The 23,196-nt window shown below is 37.6% G+C and overlaps 1 protein-coding gene across 8 annotated transcripts in view; it reads left to right on the top strand.

The window, feature by feature from the left end:
• ADGRG2 (adhesion G protein-coupled receptor G2) overlaps positions 1 to 23,196 on the top strand; it is a 308,878-nt gene that overhangs the window by 41,315 nt on the left and 244,367 nt on the right. For 7 of the 8 annotated variants that reach the window (XM_053706388.1, XM_053706386.1, XM_053706387.1 and 4 more), the window contains exon 3: positions 10,026 to 10,616. The exons of the other annotated variant lie outside the window; for it this stretch is intronic. In XM_053706388.1, coding sequence (XP_053562363.1) covers positions 10,026 to 10,616 — 591 coding nt within the window. The remainder of the gene's footprint in view (positions 1 to 10,025; positions 10,617 to 23,196) is intronic. 8 annotated transcript variants of the gene reach the window in all.

The following is a 23,196-nucleotide window of genomic DNA, read 5'->3' as shown; positions in this document are numbered from 1 at the left end:
TGGTGATTTCTTATTTTTTCTCAGCCATAGCAGTTCTGATTTTGAAGTATTGACTTTGTAGCCTGAAAAAGAACCAAATTGTTTAATAAGCAATATTAACTTTGGCAGGTTGTCTTTGATATTTGCTATGTAGAGAAGAATGTCGTCTGCATATAATGCAATTTTAAGCTCCTTATTTCGTATTTTTATGCCTTCTAATTGGTGTCTTACCATCATAGCTAAGGGCTCTATAGAAATATCGAAAAGCAGGGGGGAAAGAGGACATCCCTGTCGGGTCCCCCTCTCCAGTATGATCTCTGGGGTAAGGGAGCCGTTAACCAGCAGTCTTGTAGATGGTTTGTTGTATAGATTTTTAATCAGTTGACAGAATTTACCTTCAAACCCAAATTTAAGTAAAGACTCTGTTATATGATCATAATGAACAGAGTCAAATGCTTTTTCCGCATCTATAGAAATGACTGCCTTGTCAGAGATGTCCTCCCCCCCCTCCCCATCCACCTCTGTCTTATAGTAGTCTACCGTCAATAGAGCTTCTCTTATCTTTGCTGATGAATTGCGTTTGTAAAGAAAACCTGCTTGATCTTTGTGTATAATTATAGGTAGGATAGAATGTAGTCTATTTGCTAAGATAGATGTTAAAATCTTATAGTCTATATTCAGTAGAGCTATAGGTCTGTATGACTCTTTCAAGGTGGGGTCTTTACCCTGTTTAGGTATTAATATTGTGTTTGATGCCGAGAAAGAGGGGGGGATTGGAAGCTGGTCTATGTATATTGCATTATATAAATTACAAAGATTTGGAACTATCAATGGCGAAAGAATTTTATAAAATTCATTTGGTAATGAGTCTGGGCCGGGTGCCTTGTCCAATGCAAGTTTATTAATGGCTTTCTCTATTTCCAGCTCCATAATAGGAGCGTTTAGGATCTCTAACTCATCCCTCCCTAAAGAAGGGGGTGTCAGCTGTCTCCAGAATTGAGCAGATTGGGTCTCGTCCGATTTTTTGGCTGAGTATAATTCCTGAAAATATATGAACAAGAGGTCTGCTATCTCCTCTGACCTAGTTATTGTTTTGCCTTCCTGTTGGAGTGACTCAATCAAGGTTGCTCCTTTTGATCCTTTCACTAAATTAGCCAGGAGCTTACCTGTTTTGTTTCCAAATCTGTAAAATCTGGCTTGAAGTTTTAATTCTTTTTGCGAAGCCTGGTAGGATAAATACGTATCTCTCTCATTTTTGGCTTTTATATATTTAAGCCAGTTAATCCTTGTTTTATCTAAGAGATAATGGTTATAAGAGTTAATTAATGAGCTAGTCACTTCTTTCTCTCTACTTTTGATTTTTTTCTGGAGATTGGCTGTGTAGGATATTATTTCACCCCTTAGAACAGCCTTTGCTGCCTCCCAAAATATCATAGGATGCCTACTATACTCAACATTATGCTCCGCATATTCTTTAAATTTGAGATTGAGCCAATTTTTAAATTTTAAATCTTTTGATAGATACCTAGGAAAAAAAAAACGTACTTGCTTACATCTCTTATCAAGTTCCTGAAACTGAAGAACAATGGGGGCATGGTCCGATAGGGAGATAGGTAAGATCTCTGTCCTTATTTTCCGCTCAAGGAGCTTAGTGTCTACTAAAAATAGGTCAATTCTGGAAAATGATTTATGGGCCCTAGATAGGCATGTAAAGTTTCTTATCTCTGGATTCTGCACTCTCCATATGTCTTTTGTTGCCAAGTTCTGTGTAATTTTTTTAAAAATCTTGGTTTCTAAATTATCTCTTTTATTTTTAAGTTGATTGGCGGCTGATCTTAGTCTGTCTAGCGGATATTGTGGGGCCATGTTGAAATCACCCCCGCATATCAAAAAGCCTTCCTGGAATAACATAATTTTGTTTAATAAGGAATCCCAAAAAGATGCGTCTATCACATTAGGTGCGTATAGGTTACATAATGTGTATATGGTTTTCGCCACCTTGATTTTTAACAGTATAAATCTCCCCTCTGGGTCTACCTGTGTATTGAGAATCTCTAAGCCACTGGTCATTATCTTTTTCCCGAGGAGTATGGCTACGCCTCTCTTCCTATTTAAACTTGGAGTGGCCAGTACCTCCTTTACCCAGGATTTCTTTAGTTTCCTAGTTTCTTCTATTTTTAAATGCGTTTCCTGGAGGAATACTATGTCGGACTTTATTTTCCTCAGCTGGTTTAAAATTGCTGTCCTTTTTATGGGGGATGTGAGACCTCCAATGTTCCACGAAACAAATGTAATACTATCTAACTTTGTCATATTCTTAATTTAATATAAGGGGATAAACCAGAAACCCAAAAAAAAAAAAAAAGAGAAAGAAGAAAAAAAAAAAAAAAAAAAAAATTAAATTGGCAGAGGGGGGGGTGGGGATTGGGGGGAAGCCTAGGCACCCGGGGGAGAGAACCAAGATTTTGAACCATTTCTTAACAATTATCAACTGTCTCACTTTTTGTTTGAGTGTTTTAATTATTCAGGTATTTTTAATTTGGCTAAGAGTTCACTTGCCTCTTTAGCCGTCTCAGCGTAATATATTTCGTCCTTGTCCCATACTTTGAGCCTTGCTGGATAGATCAGGGTAGCCCGTATGCCCATGTTAATAAGTTTAGTACATGTTGGGGATAACACCCTTCTCTTAGTTGCCGTTTCAACCGAGAAGTCTTGGAACATAAAAATACTAGAGTTCCCTAGTACAATGGGCTGATTTTTACGGTAATATTGAAAAAGGGTAATTTTATCCTGGAAATTCAGTAGTTTGACTATAATTGGTCTTGGCCTAGCTTTCTCTGTGTTGTCTGAGGCAGGTCTCCCTAATCTGTGAGCTCTTTCAATAATAATTTTGGGATATGCACTTGGAATTTTGAGGAGTTGTACTAGTGTTTCAGAAATAAAGTTATTTAGGTTATCATATTGCTTCTCTTCTGGTACTCCTACAATTCTGAAATTATTCCGTCTAGAGCGGTTTTCTAAGTCCTCAATTTTAAACTGAAGTTTTTCAATTGTTGCTTCATTAATTTTAGATTTTGTAGTATATGTGACCGTTAGATCTTCAAGATCTGAGACTCGTTGCTCAAGTTCTTGTACTCTGTTAGAGAATTGCCTAAGCTCTTGTGAAAGTGATCTCATATCTTGCTTAATCTCTAACCTCAGAGTGTCAAATTTGGGGGCAAGTGCTTCTAAGATACTATCCACCAAGGCTTGAGTATTGGAAGATTCATAGGGGTATGGAAAATTGCTGGAGGCTAGGTTAGTATCCACTGAGGTGCTTATTGAGCTTTTTATTTTCTTATCTTTGTTTCTATTCGCCATGATTGGAGAAGGGGTTTTGCCGTGAGTGTTTAAAAATTTATCCATGTGTGGTGTACCCACTTGTGATTTAGAAGTGTGCTCTTAATTTTAGGTTTACCAGGGTGCTAATATTTGGAGTGAGGGAGAGAAAGAGAGAAAAAAGAAGAAAAAAAAAAAAAAAAAACCCTGCAGGGAGGTGATAAAACCGAAGGGATGTGAGGGGTTCTGTGTGATAGTGATAGTGATGGACAGTTGAGGGAGATATATAGTGTGAAAAAAGGTCACGTGTTGTTAATAGTATCCAAAATCTAATAGGTGATTAGTTGTGGAGCCACTACAGAAGCGACTCTGAGTTTAACCCCTTCTCTTCTCCGGCTCTTTGTGTTCACATTTGCTCTAAAAGCTTCTTCCACTTATGATATCCCTAGCCCCTACTTTACTTCTAAAGTCTATTGCTTCCTTCGGCCAAATTGACCCTTTGAGAAGGTGTTTAAATACTACATTGTAATTTACAGCAATTTCTCCTTTTTCTTCTCCTCCTTCTTCCCCTCCAGGGCTACTTTACTGTTACTCCCTTTTACGTGTATTTTACAGAATTATATTAGTAACTTAATTGATCTATTGTAAACCTAGGCAGCTCAATTTGCTGCAGTTCCTAATCTATTCTCTATGCCCTTGTCACAGAGCCAATGTTACACCCTCATTGTTGTACACACCACGGTTATGCCACAGTCGCCACAGTATGTGCCACAGTTACCGTGTTTGAAGAGTAAATAACCAAGTTGGTTCACATTTTTCCCAATAATTATTCATACCTACTGAATAGCCAATATATCAGTATAGCCTTTGCACAATGTGACTTCTTTTATGTCTAGGGCGTTTTAGGTATTTTACTGTTGACAATTAAGTTTAGATAAAAAGGGGTTTTAACCTTGGATTTGTATCCTTATTTCCTTTCTATTGCCCTGAAAGCCAGTAGGGGCAGAGGCGTTACTTATAGCAAAAAAATGGATATAATTTTGTGCTTAGCCAGATATTTAACCAGGAAAGGCCTGGGATAGATTGATATTAAAATATACTTAGTTACGGGGCTTAGGTTACCTCTCAGAATCTTTTAGAGTTTTTATAAGGAAGGTACATACTATAAGCTTTTAGTTTAACTAGTCTTCTCTACTGAGTAAACCCCCAGAGATTTATCTTTCTTTAATCTTTAACAAGGATAGGTCCGAGAATTTGATGTCAATCAGTTACATAAGAGACATGGTAGAGATACAATGCTTCCTTAAAATATAACCTCTAGAAAATACAGATTACTTTACAACACTAAATACATGCTATGTGTATCTTAGATCAGCCTATCCTCAGTGTAGAATGATTACCCTGATGGACAGTAAAGCTATTATTAAGAAATCTCTCAGCAACAATAAACTAGCTGTGATAGAAGAAATAGGCCTGGCAAGCCTAGAATTAAGTAGCCGTCAATAAGCTGATGAATCTAATCTAAAATATCCATTAATAAGTAAAGTAAACTTAACTCTGCAAAAAGATACAAACAGATAGAAAAACAGAAGAAAAACAGCCTCTTCAATATATTTTAAAGTGACCCAGAGTCTTGTTTTTGTAGAGTCAAGTTTTTAAATGAAATATTACTCGGTCTGAGGTACTTCACAGGGGTTTTGCTGCAGAGCCATAGAAGGAGAACTTGTGCAGTGTCCTCAGTAATTAAAGGACAGATATGGAGCAAAAGTTTGCGAGCATAAGAGTTTAAACAGTATAAAGAATGTCTCTTTCTTCTCTTCACACTCAAACCCTTGTTGGTCCCAATCTTAGCTGAGTTCAGAGAGAATAAAATATTTCCTAAGGCTGTTCTTCCATCCCCTTGCTACAGGCGAAAACAGTTCCCACAGTTAGGTTATCTCCAGCGTGGCTGGCAAACTCACCCCCTCCAGAGAATCCTACCGTCAGTTATCCTCTGTGATAGCCCGCAGATCGTTGTCGGGCTAATTTCGGCCCAGACGCCGTATCAGGGCCTCCTATGTCGGCTCTCCCGCTGAGGACCGCGCTCAGCTCCCCCCACGCAGCACCGGTGGGGGGGGAGTGGGCGGCGCCGCGCCGGGCGGCCAAGCAACGCAGGGGCAAGCTGCACTCCAGGTCCACTCTCCAGACCGGGCCCAACTCCCTCCCGCGCAGCACCGGTGGGGGAGGGAGAAGGACAGGCCCCAGCCGACAGGACCGGAGAGACAACAGGTACAGCAGAGAGATGGTTTGTGTTGATGGTTTTCACGCTGGGCTGTCAGGTGAGGCAAGCACACGGAGGGGGGAGGGCCAGGAACCGCAGCAAACGTCTTGTCTCCAAGGAAGGATACAGCCTACGATGTGAGGCAGTTTGATTGAAAATGGCAGAGCAGTGTAGTAAAGTTAGGTGTAATAAGAGGCAGCCATAATTTTGTTTGAGATCAGTAGGTTGTAAAGCTGTTCTCCGAAAGGCCAAAACAACTGGTGATTAGGGTATAACAGTGGGATGTTGTGCCACTGTCAGGGGTTCCGGAGTGGTTCTTGGTACTATCCAAGGGAAGCCCCAGAGCAGGGGCTGGCGCGAAAAGAGCTCCGCCAAAATCCAGGGGACTGGAGAAACGAGCTGAGCTGCAGCTGTGCAGCTCCTCCTCCACCGGAACTCTCAAGAGCATGCAATTTTAAACAACTTTTTAATTTACTTATATTATCTAATTTGACAAGTGTGAGAGGGAAAGTAAGGGCGCTAGAAAAGCTAAAAATACCACTGAAAGCTAAGAGATAAATGTATAATGACCAAGGACTTCTAATAGATTAATAATGTATTTAATGTGCCATAAAGGATGACAAAGAAACAAAATTACAAAATTAAAAGGGACGTCTCCCAAACAATTGCATAATAAAAAATCAGTTTAAAATTCCAAATAAAGACTGTATTCCAGTTAAACGTTGGATACTATGTACATATAAAAGTTCATTCCTTAGGACCTTGCCAATTGCGAGATACAATGTCTATATCTAAAGTCAGATGTCAGATATACAGATAATCTTGATTGCTGTTCTATGTAATATTCCCACAATAGAAATTCTTTACTTCATCTGTATTTTGGTAGGCTAAAAAGTTAAAACGTCTTTATTTTAAAATGCTTAACGGCAACTTTACCAAAGGCCGGTCTCTGTCAGGCAACTCCGTGTGTGCTCCACGAGAATCCGGCCTCTGACGTCACGGTTTCCACCTCGAGGGCTCGCCTCTGATCAGCCAATTGGAACCTCCGTGGGTCCCTGTCTGTCAGTCTGTTGTTATCCGGTCCGATTATTAGTAGTTTGCTTATAGTTGGAGGTTGCTCTTAGTGCTGTGCACGCCACCTCTTTTTTATGGGTATCCGCCAGGGGATAAAAATAATGCAGTACAACCCGGGTTGATAATTAATACCTCCAACTATAAGCAAACTACTAATAATCGGACCAGATAACAACAGACTGACAGACAGGGACCCACGGAGGTTCCAATTGGCTGATCAGAGGCGAGCCCTCGAGGTGGAAACCGTGACGTCAGACGCCGGATTCTCGTGGAGCACACACGGAGTTGCCTGACAGAGACCGGCCTTTGGTAAAGTTGCCGTTAAGCATTTTAAAATAAAGACGTTTTAACTTTTTAGCCTACCAAAATACAGATGAAGTAAAGAATTTCTATTGTGGGAATATTACATAGAACAGCAATCAAGATTATCTGTATATCTGACATCTGACTTTAGATATAGACATTGTATCTCGCAATTGGCAAGGTCCTAAGGAATGAACTTTTATATGTACATAGTATCCAACGTTTAACTGGAATACAGTCTTTATTTATAAGAATTTTAAACTGATTTTTTATTATGCAATTTTTTGGGAGACGTCCCTTTTAATTTTGTAATTTTGTTTCTTTGTCATCCTTTATGGCACATTAAATACATTATTAATCTATTAGAAGTCCTTGGTCATTATACATTTATCTCTTAGCTTTCAGTGGTATTTTTAGCTTTTCTAGCGCCCTTACTTTCCCTCTCACACTTGTCAATTTTTCACTATAGTAGCTTGAAGGATCTGCTATTTAGTTAAGGTGTTTAATACCCTACACTAAGCGCACTACCATCACCCACTATCTCACACGATATTATCTAATTTGCTTCAGTCTCTTGATATACTTTGCTGAAAAGCATATCTAGATAGGCTCAGTAGCTGCTGATTGGCTCACCTATGTGCATTGTAATTACTTCAACAAAGGATATCTAAAGAATAAAGCAAATTAGATAATAGAAGTAAATTGGAATGGTGTTTAAAATTGTATTCTCTACTTGAATCATGGAAAATAAATTTGGGGTTTAGTGTCCCTTTAAACTATACCATTATTCTATGTATATATCATGACATATAAAATAAACCTGCAAAAAGTGTGAAAAAAAATGATTATTTTTTGTTAATAAACAAGGTTAAAAAAATTTTGTATGTGTGTGTGTGTTTTTAACCTAAACTCTATAGTAAAAAGAAGAGGTTATCCTCTTATAAATAAGAGCCTTTTGGTATAGTTATATGTAATTTTGATCTGCACATAGCCTCTATGCAAATTAATTAAAACAAACAATGTGAATATGAAATAAGGATATAGTCCAAGATGTAGGATCATGATGAGGACTGTCAGGTGTACATTACATCTGTATATTCCTCAGCCATGACCTCCAAAGAAAACAGGGAAACATAACAGTGAAGTCTGTTAGGAGAGAGGCAAAAAAATAGGCACACAGTGGGTACTCACAATTTCTAGAGCTATAACTCATCTCTCAGTATATAGGCGTCAGGTTTAAAGCCTCAGACATACACAGAAACTCCGGGAGATTCTTAAAATATTTATTGTTAAAAAGGACACAAAAACAGACCAATAATCACAGGTACGTAGATCAAAGCATATAAAAAAAACATTAGTTTACAGTTCACATATATTGCATGTACGGTGTGGATAACCGTTAGGCAACAAAATCGGTTATTCAAAAAAAGCAGCACAAAAGCAGTTCCGCTAGGAAGTCCAAGAAAAAAGTCTGTACAGTCCTTGAATGTTCTATTCAAATAAATGTAAATTTATTCACACACCACTATTACCACCAACCACTGTTTGATGGCATGTTAGAAGGGTATTTATGTGTTTGTGTATTTTATTTATTAAAGTGCTTAAACTTAAACACCCAAGACACACACCATTTGAGCATAAGATTACCTTTCTAATTTATTAGAGCATGTCATTTTAAGACTATTAACCCTGCACGACTGTGAATTTAACCCCAGCAAAGGCGATAAACACATAGTAGAAGTACCATTTAGGATGCTCAATCAGTATTGCTACTTTGTGTTCAATCCTTTTGCGAAGGTAAGGTTTACAGTAGTGCAAGGTCAATAGTCTTACAATTATTCATTAGAGCAGGTATTTTTTCTATTATTATGGACCTTTTTTCGGATCATACAATTTTAAACAACTTTTCAATTTACTTCTATTATCTTATTTGCTTTATTCTCTTGTTTTCCTTTGCCAAAAAACATACAAAGGTAGGCTCAGGAGCTGGGAGCTGGCTGCTGATTGATGGCTGCACATATGTCTATTGTTATTGGATTACTGATATGTGCAGATAGCTCCCGGTAGTTGATTTGCTGCTCTATCAAGAAAGGATACCAAGAGAATGAAGCAAAATTGACAATAGAAGTAAATTGGAAAGATGTTTAAAAATGTATACTATATTTGAATTATAAAATAAAAACTTGGAGATTCATTTCCCTTTAAATCAATTTTGGAAAATGATAAAAAATTTAAGCCCAAATGTTTCAATGACCAAGTACGCCATTTATCTTAGTAAAATGTCTCCTTTCGTTGGATTTAAAAAAGGAATTGCTGGCTCTGTCTATCTATTATTCTGCACATGCATGTTCCCATGAATTACTCCCTTATTGGCTACAGGCATGCCCACAACCATCCCAGAGCCAATCAGGAGTAATACAATGGTCTGTGCATGGCCAGGGGTGCTTTTGATGCTTTCCAGAGCAGTTAAAGAAGAAGATTCATCTGAAGTAAGTATTGTACTATACCTTTGAAAATGTGTGGAAAAAATGCTATAATATTCTGTGCTTATGTAAAATGAGAGAAAGTGATTGTGGATCAAAACAAGAAAAAGAAATATGTATTTCACATAAATATTGATGTCTGATTACATTTTCTCATTTATCAAACTAATAATAATAACAAACAATAAATTAACCATGTTTAAACAGCTTTAATGTCCATATAATGATTATGCAGTTTTAGCCGAGGCTTCTATATGATAACTTGTTTCCAATTTCATCAGTTTATGTATTTTACTATAATGATGCTTAACAGCAATTAATACCACCGCTTAGGTTGTGCACTACATTTGTTTACTGATTAGACTGAAGACAGTGCAAGAGTCGTTAGTAATCACTAATACAATAAGGCTCCTGTTTAGGTGGTTGCAAATAAGATTTATTATATTAGTTATTGCTTTTTTTTATAATACATTTTGACTATGATTGACTTCATAGTTGAATTGTGCCATGGAAACATCAATGACTTTATGAGAATTAAACTAGTCAATTATTTGATCAATCTGTACCTGTATTTTCTAATTTTTAGCACTTTGTTCTGTCTTTTTTAGGTCACGCAGTTTCTAAGGATTACAAAGTTGTTTTCAAGGAACCATGCTCTGCTACCATGGAACTAAAGACAGCAGTGCCCAACCTCGCAGCGTTCACTGTGTGCACCTACATAAAACTGACGTCTTCAGATCCCTGGGCGGCATTTATTTACAAGAACCCAAAATCTACTCCTGAGTGTGAATTGGGACTGTTGGGTGACAGCAATCAGTTGGTCATATTGATATTTGATAACCAAATAAATATCACTCAAAAACTTAATCTGCACAGCTGGTATGCTGCTTGCATCCAATGGGAGAGCAAAGGTGGATCAATGGAATTTTATCTTGATACAGTGTTGATAGCATCACAAAAAGTGTCAAATGACAAAGGTTTAACTGGAGGTGGAAGTTTGTCACTTGGTTGCTCACAGTCATTAAACGTGGGTTTCTCTTCACAAATTGGCTTGGTTGGTGAGCTTTATATGTTTAGGGTGTGGAAACAAAAGCTTCCCAATATTCCAAAGTGTGGAGAAGGCAATGTAATCCAATGGAAGATGTCAGAGTGGAGCTACACCCCGTCACTACTACAGAGCGATACAAATTTGCCTTGTGGTAAGTCATTGTTTTTATGACTTTATTATAAGGGTTAGTGTTAAAATGATGTTGTTGTTGTTTAAAGGGACATGAAAATAAAATAAATTAACTTTCTGATTTAGATAAAGCTTTTCAATTTACATTTATTGTTAAATGTATCTCTTTTTTGTAGCTATCCTTTGTTCCTTGACGACATACATAGGAAGGCTCAGGAATGTGCTTGTGTCTAGAGATTCATACAAATAGGCCTTTAACTACGGCAGCAGAGTTTATGTGGGCAGCGTGTTTTAAGGGGTAGTTATATGGCATGATGCCTTCCCATTCCTACGCTCTCTAAATTTATTATTTGTTAATTTTATTACAAATCAATGATCCCTGTTAGAAATGTATGAGGCTAAATTAGCAAAATTTGTTGGCAAGTACGAGAGGCGGCGGATTTCTCAGTGCCTAGGGCAGTACAAAAACTAAATACACCACTTACTATGGTCTAGATTATAAGCGGAATGCTATTGGCAGTGCAGGGTGCGGTAACAATATTGCCAGCCCGCGCTTAGAATAGCACACAATCTGGCATTACAAGTGAATTGTAAAACAGAATTACAAGAGATTGTTTTGTGTTACCGACATCTCTTTAGCACGCTCTATACTTTCAGCACTAAACATCGCTCATATTATAAGTTGTGAGTTATGTGTTGCACGCGAGCATAATACAAAACAACGCTAAAAAACAGGGCAAGGGCTAGAATAAAAATACATTCAAAAAATATGTAAAGCATTTTGAATTAAAGTATTACACTTATATACATATATAAATTAATATGTATGTTTTGATTATTGAAATAAATGTTTCAAAGTGTTTCAATATGGTATATGCTAAGGTATTGTACTGGGAAGGGTTCAAAGGTCTATATATATATATATATATGTGGATTGGTATGTGTGGATGTATATATGTGTACGTACGTGTGCACATATGTACACACACAAACACATATACAGTTGTAATCAAAATTATTCAACCCCCATTGCAAATTAGGTTTATTGTCAAAATCTACAGACTTTTAGCTGTTTGCAATGAGCAAATCAAACAAAAGCAATTAAAATAGCTCAACACAAATGCTTCAAGTGGTTTCCCCAAATTCACCTGAAAATGCAACTTTTAATGAATTCTGCAGTCTCAAAATTATTCAACCCCTTCATGGCAAGCGTCTTTAGTACTTAGTCGAGCACCCTTTTGCTGTTAAGAGCTGGTGCAAACAAGATGCATCAGCTTCTGGCGGCATTCCTGAGGAATCTAAGCACATTCTTCATGAGCAATGGCCTCCGCTTTAGTAATATTCTTGGGTTTGCGTGCTGGAACTGCCTTCTTCAAATCACACCAGAGATTTTCTATGGGGTTCATGTCAGCTGACTGTGATGGCCACTGTAGAATGAATCTTCCAGGACTTTTTCTGTAACCAAGCCTTGGTGGAATTTGAGGTATGCTTGGGATCATTGTCCTGTTGGAAGATCCAATGATGCCCAAGCTTCAGCTTCCTCACAGACGGCATGAAGTTTTCTCCTAGGATTTCACTTGAGCGCTACCTTTTTACACTGGATTTGTAATATGAGCACAATAATAAAAGAGTTATTGATTTAACTTAAGCAGTGTTAGTGCTCAACAGTGCTAATATTTTGGTCCTTCTAAATGGCCTATATGTATAGCATTCTTACAAACATTCACCTAGATTACGAGTCTTGCGTTAGCCTTAAAAAGCAGCATTGAGAAGTCCCAACGCTGCTTTTTAACGCCTGCTGGTATTACGAGTCTGGCAGGTACTGGTGTACCGTTCACTTTTATTCTGCGACTCAAGCTTACCGCAAACCCCCTTACGTAAATTACGTATCCTATCTTTTCAATGTGACTTGCCTAACGCCGGTATTACGAGTCTTGGAGAAAGTGATCGGTAGGCCCTTTCCTGTCAAGACTACTAACGCATTTAAAAGTCAGTAGTTAAGAGTTTTATGGGCTAACACCGTAACATAAAACTCTTAACTAAAGTGCTAAAAAGTACACTAACACCCATAAACTACCTATTAACCTCTAAACCGAGGCCCCCCCCCCCCCACATCGCAAACACTATAATAACATTTTTAACACCTAATCTGCCGAACCGGAGATCGCCGCCACTATAATAAATGTATTAACCCCTAAACCACCGTACTCCCGCCTCGCAAACACTAGTTAAATATTATTAAGACAAACCAAAAAAGATAAAAATGTGGTGCTACACAGTTGATCAAATGCTAAGAGCCAAAGTGCTAGCAGTCCCAATAAATAATATGAACCTTAGTTATAGAAGTGAAGGTTTGAATAAAATGGTGTATCCAATCAAAGAAGGAACAAGGCTGCACAGTGTTCTAATTGCTTTATTACTAAAAAATTACACAGAGATCCATCCCGAGAACGGGACGTCTATGCTCCACCCAGATCCCAACAACACACAATACACCAATTAAAAAGTAAAAGCGTAGAGGGTATTGTTTGTTTAGCCTCTCTACGCTTTTACTTTTTAATTGGTGTATTGTGTGTTGTTGGGATCTGGGTGGAGCATAGACGTCCCGTTCTCGGGATGGATCTCTGTGTAATTTTTTAGTAATAAAGCAATTAGAACACTGTGCAGCCTTGGTCCTTCTTTGATTGGATAAACCATTTTATTAAATATTATTAACCCCTAATCTGCCATCCCTAACATCGCCGACACCTACCTACATTTATTAACGCCTAATCTGCCGCCCCCAACGTCGCCTCTACTATATTACATTTATTAACCCCTAAACCTAAGTCTAACCCTAAGTCTAACCCCCCCTAACTTAAATATAATTTAAATAAAACAAAATAAAATTACTACAATTAAATAAATGATACCTATTTAAACCTAAATACTTACCTATAAAATAAACCCTAAGCTAGCTACAATATAACTAATAGTTTATTTTTATTTTACAGGCAACTTTGTATTTATTTTAACTAGGTACAATAGTTATTAAATAGTTATTAACTATTTAATAGCTACCTAGCTAAAATAAATACAAAAGTACCTGTAAAATAAATCCTAACCTAAATTACAATTACACCTAACACTACACTATAATTAAATTAATTTACTAAATTACCTACAATTAAGTAAAATAAACTAAAGTACGAAAAACCCCCACTAAGTTACAGAAAAAAATAAAATAATTACAAGAATTTTAAACTAATTACTAATCTAATCCCCCTAATAAAATAAAAAAGCCCCCCAAAATAATAAAAATCCCTACCCTATACTAAATTACAAATAGCCCTTAAAAGGGCCTTTTGCGGGGCATTGCCCCAAAGTAATCAGCTCTTTTACCTGTAAAAAAAAAATACAATACCCCCCCAACATTAAAACCCAACACCGACACACCCAACCCTACTCTAAAACCCACCCAATCCCCCGTTAATAAAAACTAACACTACCCCCTTGAAGATCAGCCTACCTTGAGACGTCTTCACCCAGACGGGCACAAGTGGCCCTCCAGAGGGGCAGAAGTCTTCATCCAATCCAGGAAGAAGAGGACCTCCAGACGGCCAGAAGTCTTCATCCAGGCGGCATCTTCTATCTTCATCCATCCGGAGCAGAGCGTGTCCATCTTGAAGACAGCCGATGTGCAGCATCCATCCAGACCGACAACTACACGACGAATGACGATTCCTTTAAATGACGTCATCCAAGATGGCGTCCCTTGAATTCCGATTGGCTGATAGGATTGGAACAGCCAATAGAATGCGAGCTCAATCAGGGCCGGTTCTAGGATTTTTGGCCACATAGGCGAGGATAAATTTTGCGCCCCCCCCCCCAATCAAAAATATAGGGGCAGCCACAAGTGTGTACATATATTTATACACACAACAATGCGTGTTGTGTGTGTGTGTATATATATATATATATATATATATATATATATATACACGCACACATATATATACACTGTATATTAGGATGTCCTGATACCCTGTTACTGGTACTGTAATTACAGGGATACTATATATATATATATATATATATATATATATATATATATATATATATATATATATAAACTCACATACTCATATACATATATACACAATATATATATATATATATATATACTGTGTATATATAAATACAATATATATATATATATATATATATATACACACAGTATATATATATATATATATATACACACACAATATATATATATATATATAGTTAATTCCAGGGATATGGGACACCTTACAACTCCACAGTGCTGCAGCTAACACAGAGGGTATATTACCTCATTACCCTCACAGATGCCTTTCTATGCATCTTATTTATCCAAAGTAAGAGAAAGAGATGGCTGTATTCTTATATTTTATTATGAAGATAATATAAATAAATTGTTACTGGTTGCAAGGAGCCTTCAGGAAGACTGTGCAGTGGGGCAAAACCAGACATAAAAAGGACTAAGAGCAAAACTGAAAATGACCAGAAGAGATGATCCATTTAATATACTTTCTATATGTTTGGCAATTGGCATCGCAACATAACGCTCTCGGTTAAAGTCACATTCTGAAATCCGAGTAGTAGATATTGTTAAGGTTAGTAATGTGGTTCATTCTGGAACAGAAGGGTAGAGAGTGAGGGCACAGGCAAATGGCCATAAGTGGTAGCCGTGTGGCCCGGGGCTGTGCGCATGACACACATGACAGTGTTGTGTGAGTGACACAGCCTCAGGGGCCAACGCACGGCTGCAGTTCGGTTCGGTACAGTCTGTGACTGAGTGAGACTGTCTTCACTTTGATACTGCAGCTCTAGGATACTGGCATACTGCTGCTCTCTCTTGTCTCTCAAATGAATTTCCCATGTTGCGCACTTTGGCTGCTAGTGTCTGCAGACAAGTGAATCCACTTTCTCCCAGTTGTCTCTCCTGTTCCAGAATGAACCACATTACTAACCTTAACAATATCTACTTCACCGATTCAGAATGTGACTTTAACCGAGAGCATTATGTTGTAATGCCAAACATATAGAAAGTACATTAAATGGATCACCTCTTCTGGTTATGTTCTCAGTCCTTTTTCTTTCTGGTTTTGCCCCACTACACAGTCTTCCTGAAGGCTCCCTGCAACCACTAACATTTCTTTATATTATCTTCATACTCTCTTGCTCCCTGCAACCAGTAACCCCGGCCCCCTCCTACCTCCTCAGAAGTTCAGTCAGTGTACACTTCGGGTACCGGCCGTCTGAGGTGGTCGTCAGCCATGTCACTCTTTCACTTTTAGAGACGAGGCCATGGCATCCCCCTCACATTTTCCCGCTCAGTTAGATAGCAGCAGTTAGTGACTCCACACGTCACTGAGGCACACAGATTGGCAGGTTTAGCGCAAGCCCCACAGCACAGCATTGGAACAAGTTGCTTCAGGCTCAGCTTAATGCTGTGTGCACAGTGCACTACAGGCAGCCACTGCAGCATTACCGCACAGTATATTTTCACTCACAAGGCAGATTAATCTCCCGCTCTTAGAGTCAGCGCCCACCTGCGGGGGGCGCCCTTAGGCGATGCCTGTGTTGCCTTTCACAAGCGCCGGCCCTGAGCTCAATCCTATTGGCTGATTGGATCAGCCAATAGGATTGAAATTCAATCCTATTGGCTGATTGCATCAGCCAATATGATTTTTCCTACCTTAATTCCGATTGGCTGATAGAATCCAAGAGGAACGCTGCTTTTTTGCAGGTGTTAGGTTTTTTTTCAGCCGGCTCTGCCCCATTGATTCCTATGGGGAAATCATGCACAAGCACGTTTTGCCAGCTCACCGCTACCGTAAGCAACGCTGGTATTGAGGTGAGATGTGGAGCTAAATTTTGCTCTACGCTCACCTTTTTGCGGCTAACGTCGGGTTTAAAAAAACCTGTAATACCAGCGTTGTCTTAAGTGAGCGGTGAGAAAAAACTGCTCGTTAGCAACGCACCCCTGTTACCACAAAACTCGTAATCTCTGTGATTGTTCCCTAAATAAATTTGATTATAGAGGTAAATTGAAAGGTTTCTTAAAATTGCATGGTCTATCTGAATCACGAAATTTAATTTTTACTTTAATGTCTCTTTAAAGGGATAGTCTAGTCAAAATTAAACAATTTTTCTTTGTTCTCTTGCTATCTTTATTTGAATCTATGCTTAGGAGCTGGCCCATTTTTGGTTCAGCAACTTGCTGATTGGTGGCTACATTTAGAAACCAATCAGAAAGTGCTACCCAGGTCCTGAACCAAAAATTGGCCGGCTCCTATGCTTACATTCTTGCTTTTTAACTTAAAGATACCAAGAGAACGAAGAAATACCAATTTTGTAGAATTGGTATTGATTTACCTATGCACTGTGTGTCAAAATCAGTCATAAATTGAAAATAACAAACATAAAATACACACTTTTTAAATGTGTTTGATTGCATGATAGGGAGCTTGTAAGTTTTATGTTCCTTGAGAGGTTTCCGGTTTCTACATCTGCAGACGTTATGTGCGCATGCGGCGTGCAACCGAGAATGCTAACTTAGAGGCTCCTGTCAGCGCAAACATGGAGATCTGAGGCGTAGCAGGCAGAGGGGCTTGAGGTGAAGCCCAGAATTAATCCTTTGCTGCACACACGCGCTGTACTTCATTGGCGCTGTAAACTCTTGGTGGCGGTTTTCACTTGAGAACTGCTGCAGAACAGGTGGCAGTGACACCAAACAAGCATTCCATATGATGCTTGGACCGGTAACGTCACAATAAGGCTGATGTTTGTCTCCTGGCCACAGAAATACAACTTGGTGTATTATGTCCTTTGATTGCTGTCCATTACTTACATGTTCAGCTTGCCAACACTTTAATAGTGCAAAGAGATGGGGTGTGTTAGGAGCGCCTAATGAAAGGCTAGGTCTAAATATAAAGTATAGACTAATAGTGTCAGTTTGTACACTATAGGGTATAGACTAAAAGTGTCAGTATGTACACTATAAGGATCTTACAATGGTATAATAATGGGATCTTTAAATAATACAGTTTAACAGGTTTAATATCACATATAATAACAGCAGAAAATCACAGGTTAAAAAAGCATAAAAGTATATGGATCCATGATACTTAATAAAAACAATAACAATAGAAATAATCCAACAATGGCATTAATATTGATGCAAGGACAATGATACTTAATAAAAACGATTGCAATAAAAACAATTGCAATAAAAATAATCCAAAAATGGCATTAATATAAAGACAAATAGAAAAGTAAAAACAGTAAAGTAATATAAATGAAATACAATAAATACAATAAGTGACTATGTGCGATGTCTAGTAAAAATCAATGCGATATACAGTGGAGATTATGTATCAAACATGTATAAAAACACATGGAAAAAATACAAAAAAATGAAAGTCCTGTGAAAAGTGAATCCGGTGAAAAAAGTATATGGAAATGTCAATAAAAAATATAAGAAATGAAATATATATATATGTCAAAAATCCAAAAAACAGTGGAAACAATCTATATGAGTAGATTAGGATATCCTCGTGATCCAAATGTCAATCCAAAAGCACGTATGTAAATCCAATATTGTGATAATAATAAAAAGTGTTCCAACAGTAAAAAGATCCAATAAAAACAAAGCAAAAATGTTGTATATCAGAAAGAGTGATCACTAGTTGATAAAAATATGTAAACAAACTTCATAAAAAATAAGCTTCATAAAAATATGAGACCAAAAAACAATTCTGTGAAAAAATATAGAAAATCCAATCCCTGTGGAAAAAGAAAAAAATACAACATAGAGTAGTAATTCTTAAAATATGCTTGCAATTATAGGAATAAAACTCACCATATATGCCAACGCGTTTCGGCCCACCAATAGGGCCTTTTTCAAGACTCCAAGACTCACTTTTCACAGGACTTTCATTTTTTTGTATTTTTTCTATATGTTTTTATACATGTTTGATACATAATCTCCACTGTATATCGCATTGATTTTTACTAGACATCGCACATAGTCACTTATTGTATTTATTGTATTTCATTTATATTACTTTACTGTTTTTACTTTTCTATTTGTCTTTATATTAATGCCATTTTTGGATTATTTTTATTGCAATTGTCTTTATTGCAATCGTTTTTATTAAGTATCATTGTCCTTGCATCAATATTAATGCCATTGTTGAATTATTTCTATTGTTATTGTTTTTATTAAGTATCATGGATCCATATACTTTTATGCTTTTTTAACCTGTGATTTTCTGCTGTTATTATATGTGATATTAAACCTGTTAAACTGTATTATTTAAAGATCCCATTATTATACCATTGTAGGATCCTTATAGTGTACATACTGACACTTTTAGTCTATACCCCATAGTGTACAAACTGACACTATTAGTCTATACTTTATATTTAGACCTAGCCTTTCATTAGGCGCTCCTAACACACCCCATCTCTTTGTTCTCTTTTTTTGGGTATCTAGAGACCCAATTGTTATAGGAGCCTTGGTCTTGATAGTTAGCGCCGTCGGACAGATTACACTTTTGCAACACTTTAATAGTGGACAGCTGGTTAATCGAGTCTGGGGAACTTAGTGGGGGGGGGGGGGGTGAAGAAGTACTGTAGCACCCAGATCTATACCCTTATCATAGTTTTGCATGAGGTTAAATGAATGGGATGATTGGCAGCTTGGAAGCATGTTCTATTCTGATATCGAATTGTATATGTCTCCCCTAGGGTTAAGTATTCACCCCAGTGAAGAAAACCAGTGAAGAGCTTTATTGCTATGTTGCAGGTGACTGTGTCATTTAATCTCCATCTATAAGGCCCTTGATAGGGTGCTTTGGTCTGAGTTATATGCAAGGTTAATCTAGTCTGGGAAACCTAGCAAGTGGGTGAAGAAATACTGCAGTATTCAGGTCCATGTCTCTTTTTTGCAGCAAGATAAGTGGGTTGTCAGCTGGAAATGTGTGTTATACTAGAATTGTTTCAGTCCCCCTAGGTTTAATTGCTTATCCCAGTGAAGAAAATCTCTCACAATAACAGATATAGTAAGCTATCTGGAGTCATAATGTTCAAGAGCTATACCTTTAGGACACTGGTTTTCAAACATGTACTCAGGCCTCCCCAACAGGCCAGGTTTTTGGGATTACCTTGGATAAGAGCAGGTAAAATAACCATGTTTACAAAGCAACTGATTATTTCACCTGTGCTCCAGTTCAGATATCCTCAAAATGTGGCCTGTTAGGTAGGCCTGAGGATAGGTTTGAAAACTAGTGCTTTAGGCTGTAGTAGTAAACAGGTGACGGGCTGATAAAACTTTATTTCACACCGTTAAGAGCTACTACAAGCAAGTTATAAAAGAAATAAAATAACCAGTTGTGTGAAAATAAACCCTGAAGTATTATTTTGGTTCTGGAATCAGGCTAAGGTTAATACCAGAATCTTTGGACAGTTGCAGCTTCATATTCTGAGAACTGTGAAAGGATCCAAAAGTGAATATACCTCTATAATAAGTTCTTGTCAGAAGCCAATGGGTCTTGTTGGTTGTTAGAACGTTGCCATCCTAAATGGACCTGAGTTTACATTCCTCTTATAAAGTGAAGGGACTCTGGTTATGCAAATCTGGACTACAGGCCTTAATAGATTAAAAAAAAATTATATTAAGTGTTTTAAGGGACAGTTTACTCAAAGTTTTTCTCCCATTTAATTTGTTACCAATGATCCACTTTACCTGCTGGAGTGTATTAAATTGTTTACAAGTATTTCCATTACCCTTATATAGGTAATTGAAATAGTGGATTTAGCCTGTGGTATCCCCACCTATCTTGAAAGTTTTTGGCCTCAAGGCCAAGCTGTGTAAACACAGCCAGTAGAAGAAATTACACTCCCAGTGGGTTATAGAAGAGATAAGGTAATAAAATGTTAATTTTCCATTGTTCTCTCCAAGTATTGGTGATTGGTTTACGGACAGATATAAGATAAAGAAGCATGTATATGTACACAATGTGATAAAGTAATGATATCTGATTATACCTACAAGCTCAACCCATTTTATTAGGTGGTGGCTTCAAAAATCCCAAATCAGTTAATTTACACAAATAAACCTTAAAAAGCAAATCTCATACATTTTATACTCTGCAGCTGTTAAAAAAAGAAAGTAATTGGAAACACATTAAGGGAAAAACTATTTTATTGTATACTGTCCCTTTAACTCTAGTCTGCCAGATTGTTTTTAAGACAAATGAAAGAATTGTCTGCTGAAATGTAATGTTTGCTGATCTGTTTTGAATATGTTATTGTCTAGCTAGTTATTTCAGTAAGTGGCCAGGAACTACAAAAGTTTCTTCTCATAACACATTTATTTAGTACTAATATGTCCTACACTTAACACAGGTTATTGTAATATAAATTAGAGTGGTGTTAATGTTCACTTATTGATGATATGATGTTTCAGCAATAAAATGTTCCTTTAAAAAGGTTTTCAGTTTCTCCATATAAACGTACATGGGTAATGGAATCTACCACAAGACTTGCTTACTAAAGATGCTTATTTATTTTAATTTAACAAACCACATTACAAACCACACTGAAGGCTTTTTACCCAAACATCCCTGATTAAAAACTATAATTACTTAAAAACCCTTTTTAGTGAAAAAATGAAGATTGAAGTGCTCTAAAAAATGTAATGAAAATCACATCATTGTATTTATAGTTTGGTTCATATGTAATTATGTGAATTTAGTGGTTTATACTACATGGAAGAAATAGTTGTTTGTCTTTTTATATTTAATGTGCTCAGCTTTACATATCCCAGCCATCTAACTCATGGGACTGCTGGAGAATTGTACTGACAAAACTGGTTTGTGAATAGTCTAAATCCTGTTTATTCTGGAAAATAATTTAAAATAGAGAGCGATAGAAAGAGAGTAAAGGGACGTGAAAGTCAATTAAACGTGCAATTTAAAAAAATGTCAGCTTCTCTTATCAAAAGTACTTTGCACTCTTGGGGGCCTATTCACCAAATGTCTGTCGGACCTGATCCGACAGTGCGGATCAGGTCCGACAGACATCTCTGAATGCGGAGAGCAATACGCTCTCCGTATTCAGCATTGCACCAGCAGCTCACAAGAGCTGCTGGTGCAACGCCACCCCCTGCAGACTCGCGGCCAATCGGCCGCCTGCAGTGGGGTGTCAATCAACCCGATCGTACTCGATCGGGTTGAATTCCGGCGATTCCTGTCCGCCTCATCAGAGCAGGCGGACAGGGTTATGGAGAAGCGGTCTTTGTGAAACACGGATAGGCCCCTTGGTCTCCTTTTTAAAAGAGCATATCTAGGTAGGCTCAGGAGCGTGCATGTCACCTGAGTGCTATATGGCAGCAGTAACAAGTTAGTGGCTGGGTCTAGGAGTGTGTTGAGAAGCAGAATGTAGGATTGTGACTGTGTGAGCTATTGGCAGTGAGTCCTGGTGGGACCATGGAACCAAGTTAGCACTTAACAAGGGCAGCAAATTGGGAGAATATGGTTGTCTTATATAATATAAAAGTGCCCAAGTCACATGTTTATATCTAGGTATCGCTTTTGTTTTTAGGCTGCAGTGCAATGGTTGGGTTTAGACTGTTGGGGGCATCATTGTATTCTTACACCCAGACAGCACATTATCAGTGCAACTCCTTGAGCCTGCCCTGAATAGCACAAAGTAAAATAGAACATTTACAAGAGAATAAATAGCTATAGTTGCAGAAGGGACTACTGTTTATCAGCTTAACTCCTTATGTTTATATAATATAACAATACCTTTTAGTAAATACTGCGTGGCAAGATGGAAAAATGTTATGTTAAGTTCTTATCTCATATGAACTTTGAACATTTAGTAAATATTTAGCATATAATATGGTAACTGGAGATTGAAGTCATTTTATGTGTGTATAATATACACCAGCAGTCAAGGACTGGAATACAAACTATATGTGAAAGAAGAAATACATGTTTTATAAGCAATTTTTATCAGAACAGTTAAAGGACCAGTCAATACAGTAGATTTGCATAATCAACAAATGAAGACAATGCAATAGCACTTAGAGCTAGATGATATAATCTTCACCAGCTCAAACCTTCTTTTTCTCGCTGACACTCGCAGGGCTGCCCCGGTGCAATGATCATAAAAAAGGAGCAGTCCCTGCGAGTTGCGAGATGGCTCTTATTAAAAGTAATCAAGCTCGCTGGTTAGGGAAACTTCGCTCCTTAGTGCAAAGTTAGCAGAGAGCAGGGGGAGCACTTTAAAATTAAAATCCTGCAGCCAATATAACTCACATTATGCTGCTTTCTGCATAGAGCATCTTACATTCACCTATATTTTAGTATGCATTTGTTTTTCTTTTGGGTTATAAGTGTTCGTATTGTTTTGAGTAAAGCTCGCCACGTTTTAGTTGGCGAGAACAAAATGTGAGATCTGCAGTGCGAAAATCTTTATAGAATTACGCTGGGTTTAGAGAGACATTTTCATATATGCCCATGGAACGCCCATGTTCAGCCCATTTTACGAAAAAACAACAATTA

Source organism: Bombina bombina, chromosome 3, assembly GCF_027579735.1.
Source record: "Bombina bombina isolate aBomBom1 chromosome 3, aBomBom1.pri, whole genome shotgun sequence".
NCBI lineage: Eukaryota > Metazoa > Chordata > Amphibia > Anura > Bombinatoridae > Bombina > Bombina bombina.
Note: the sequence above shows the minus strand (reverse complement) of the source record. Positions and strands in the feature narration are given on the sequence as shown.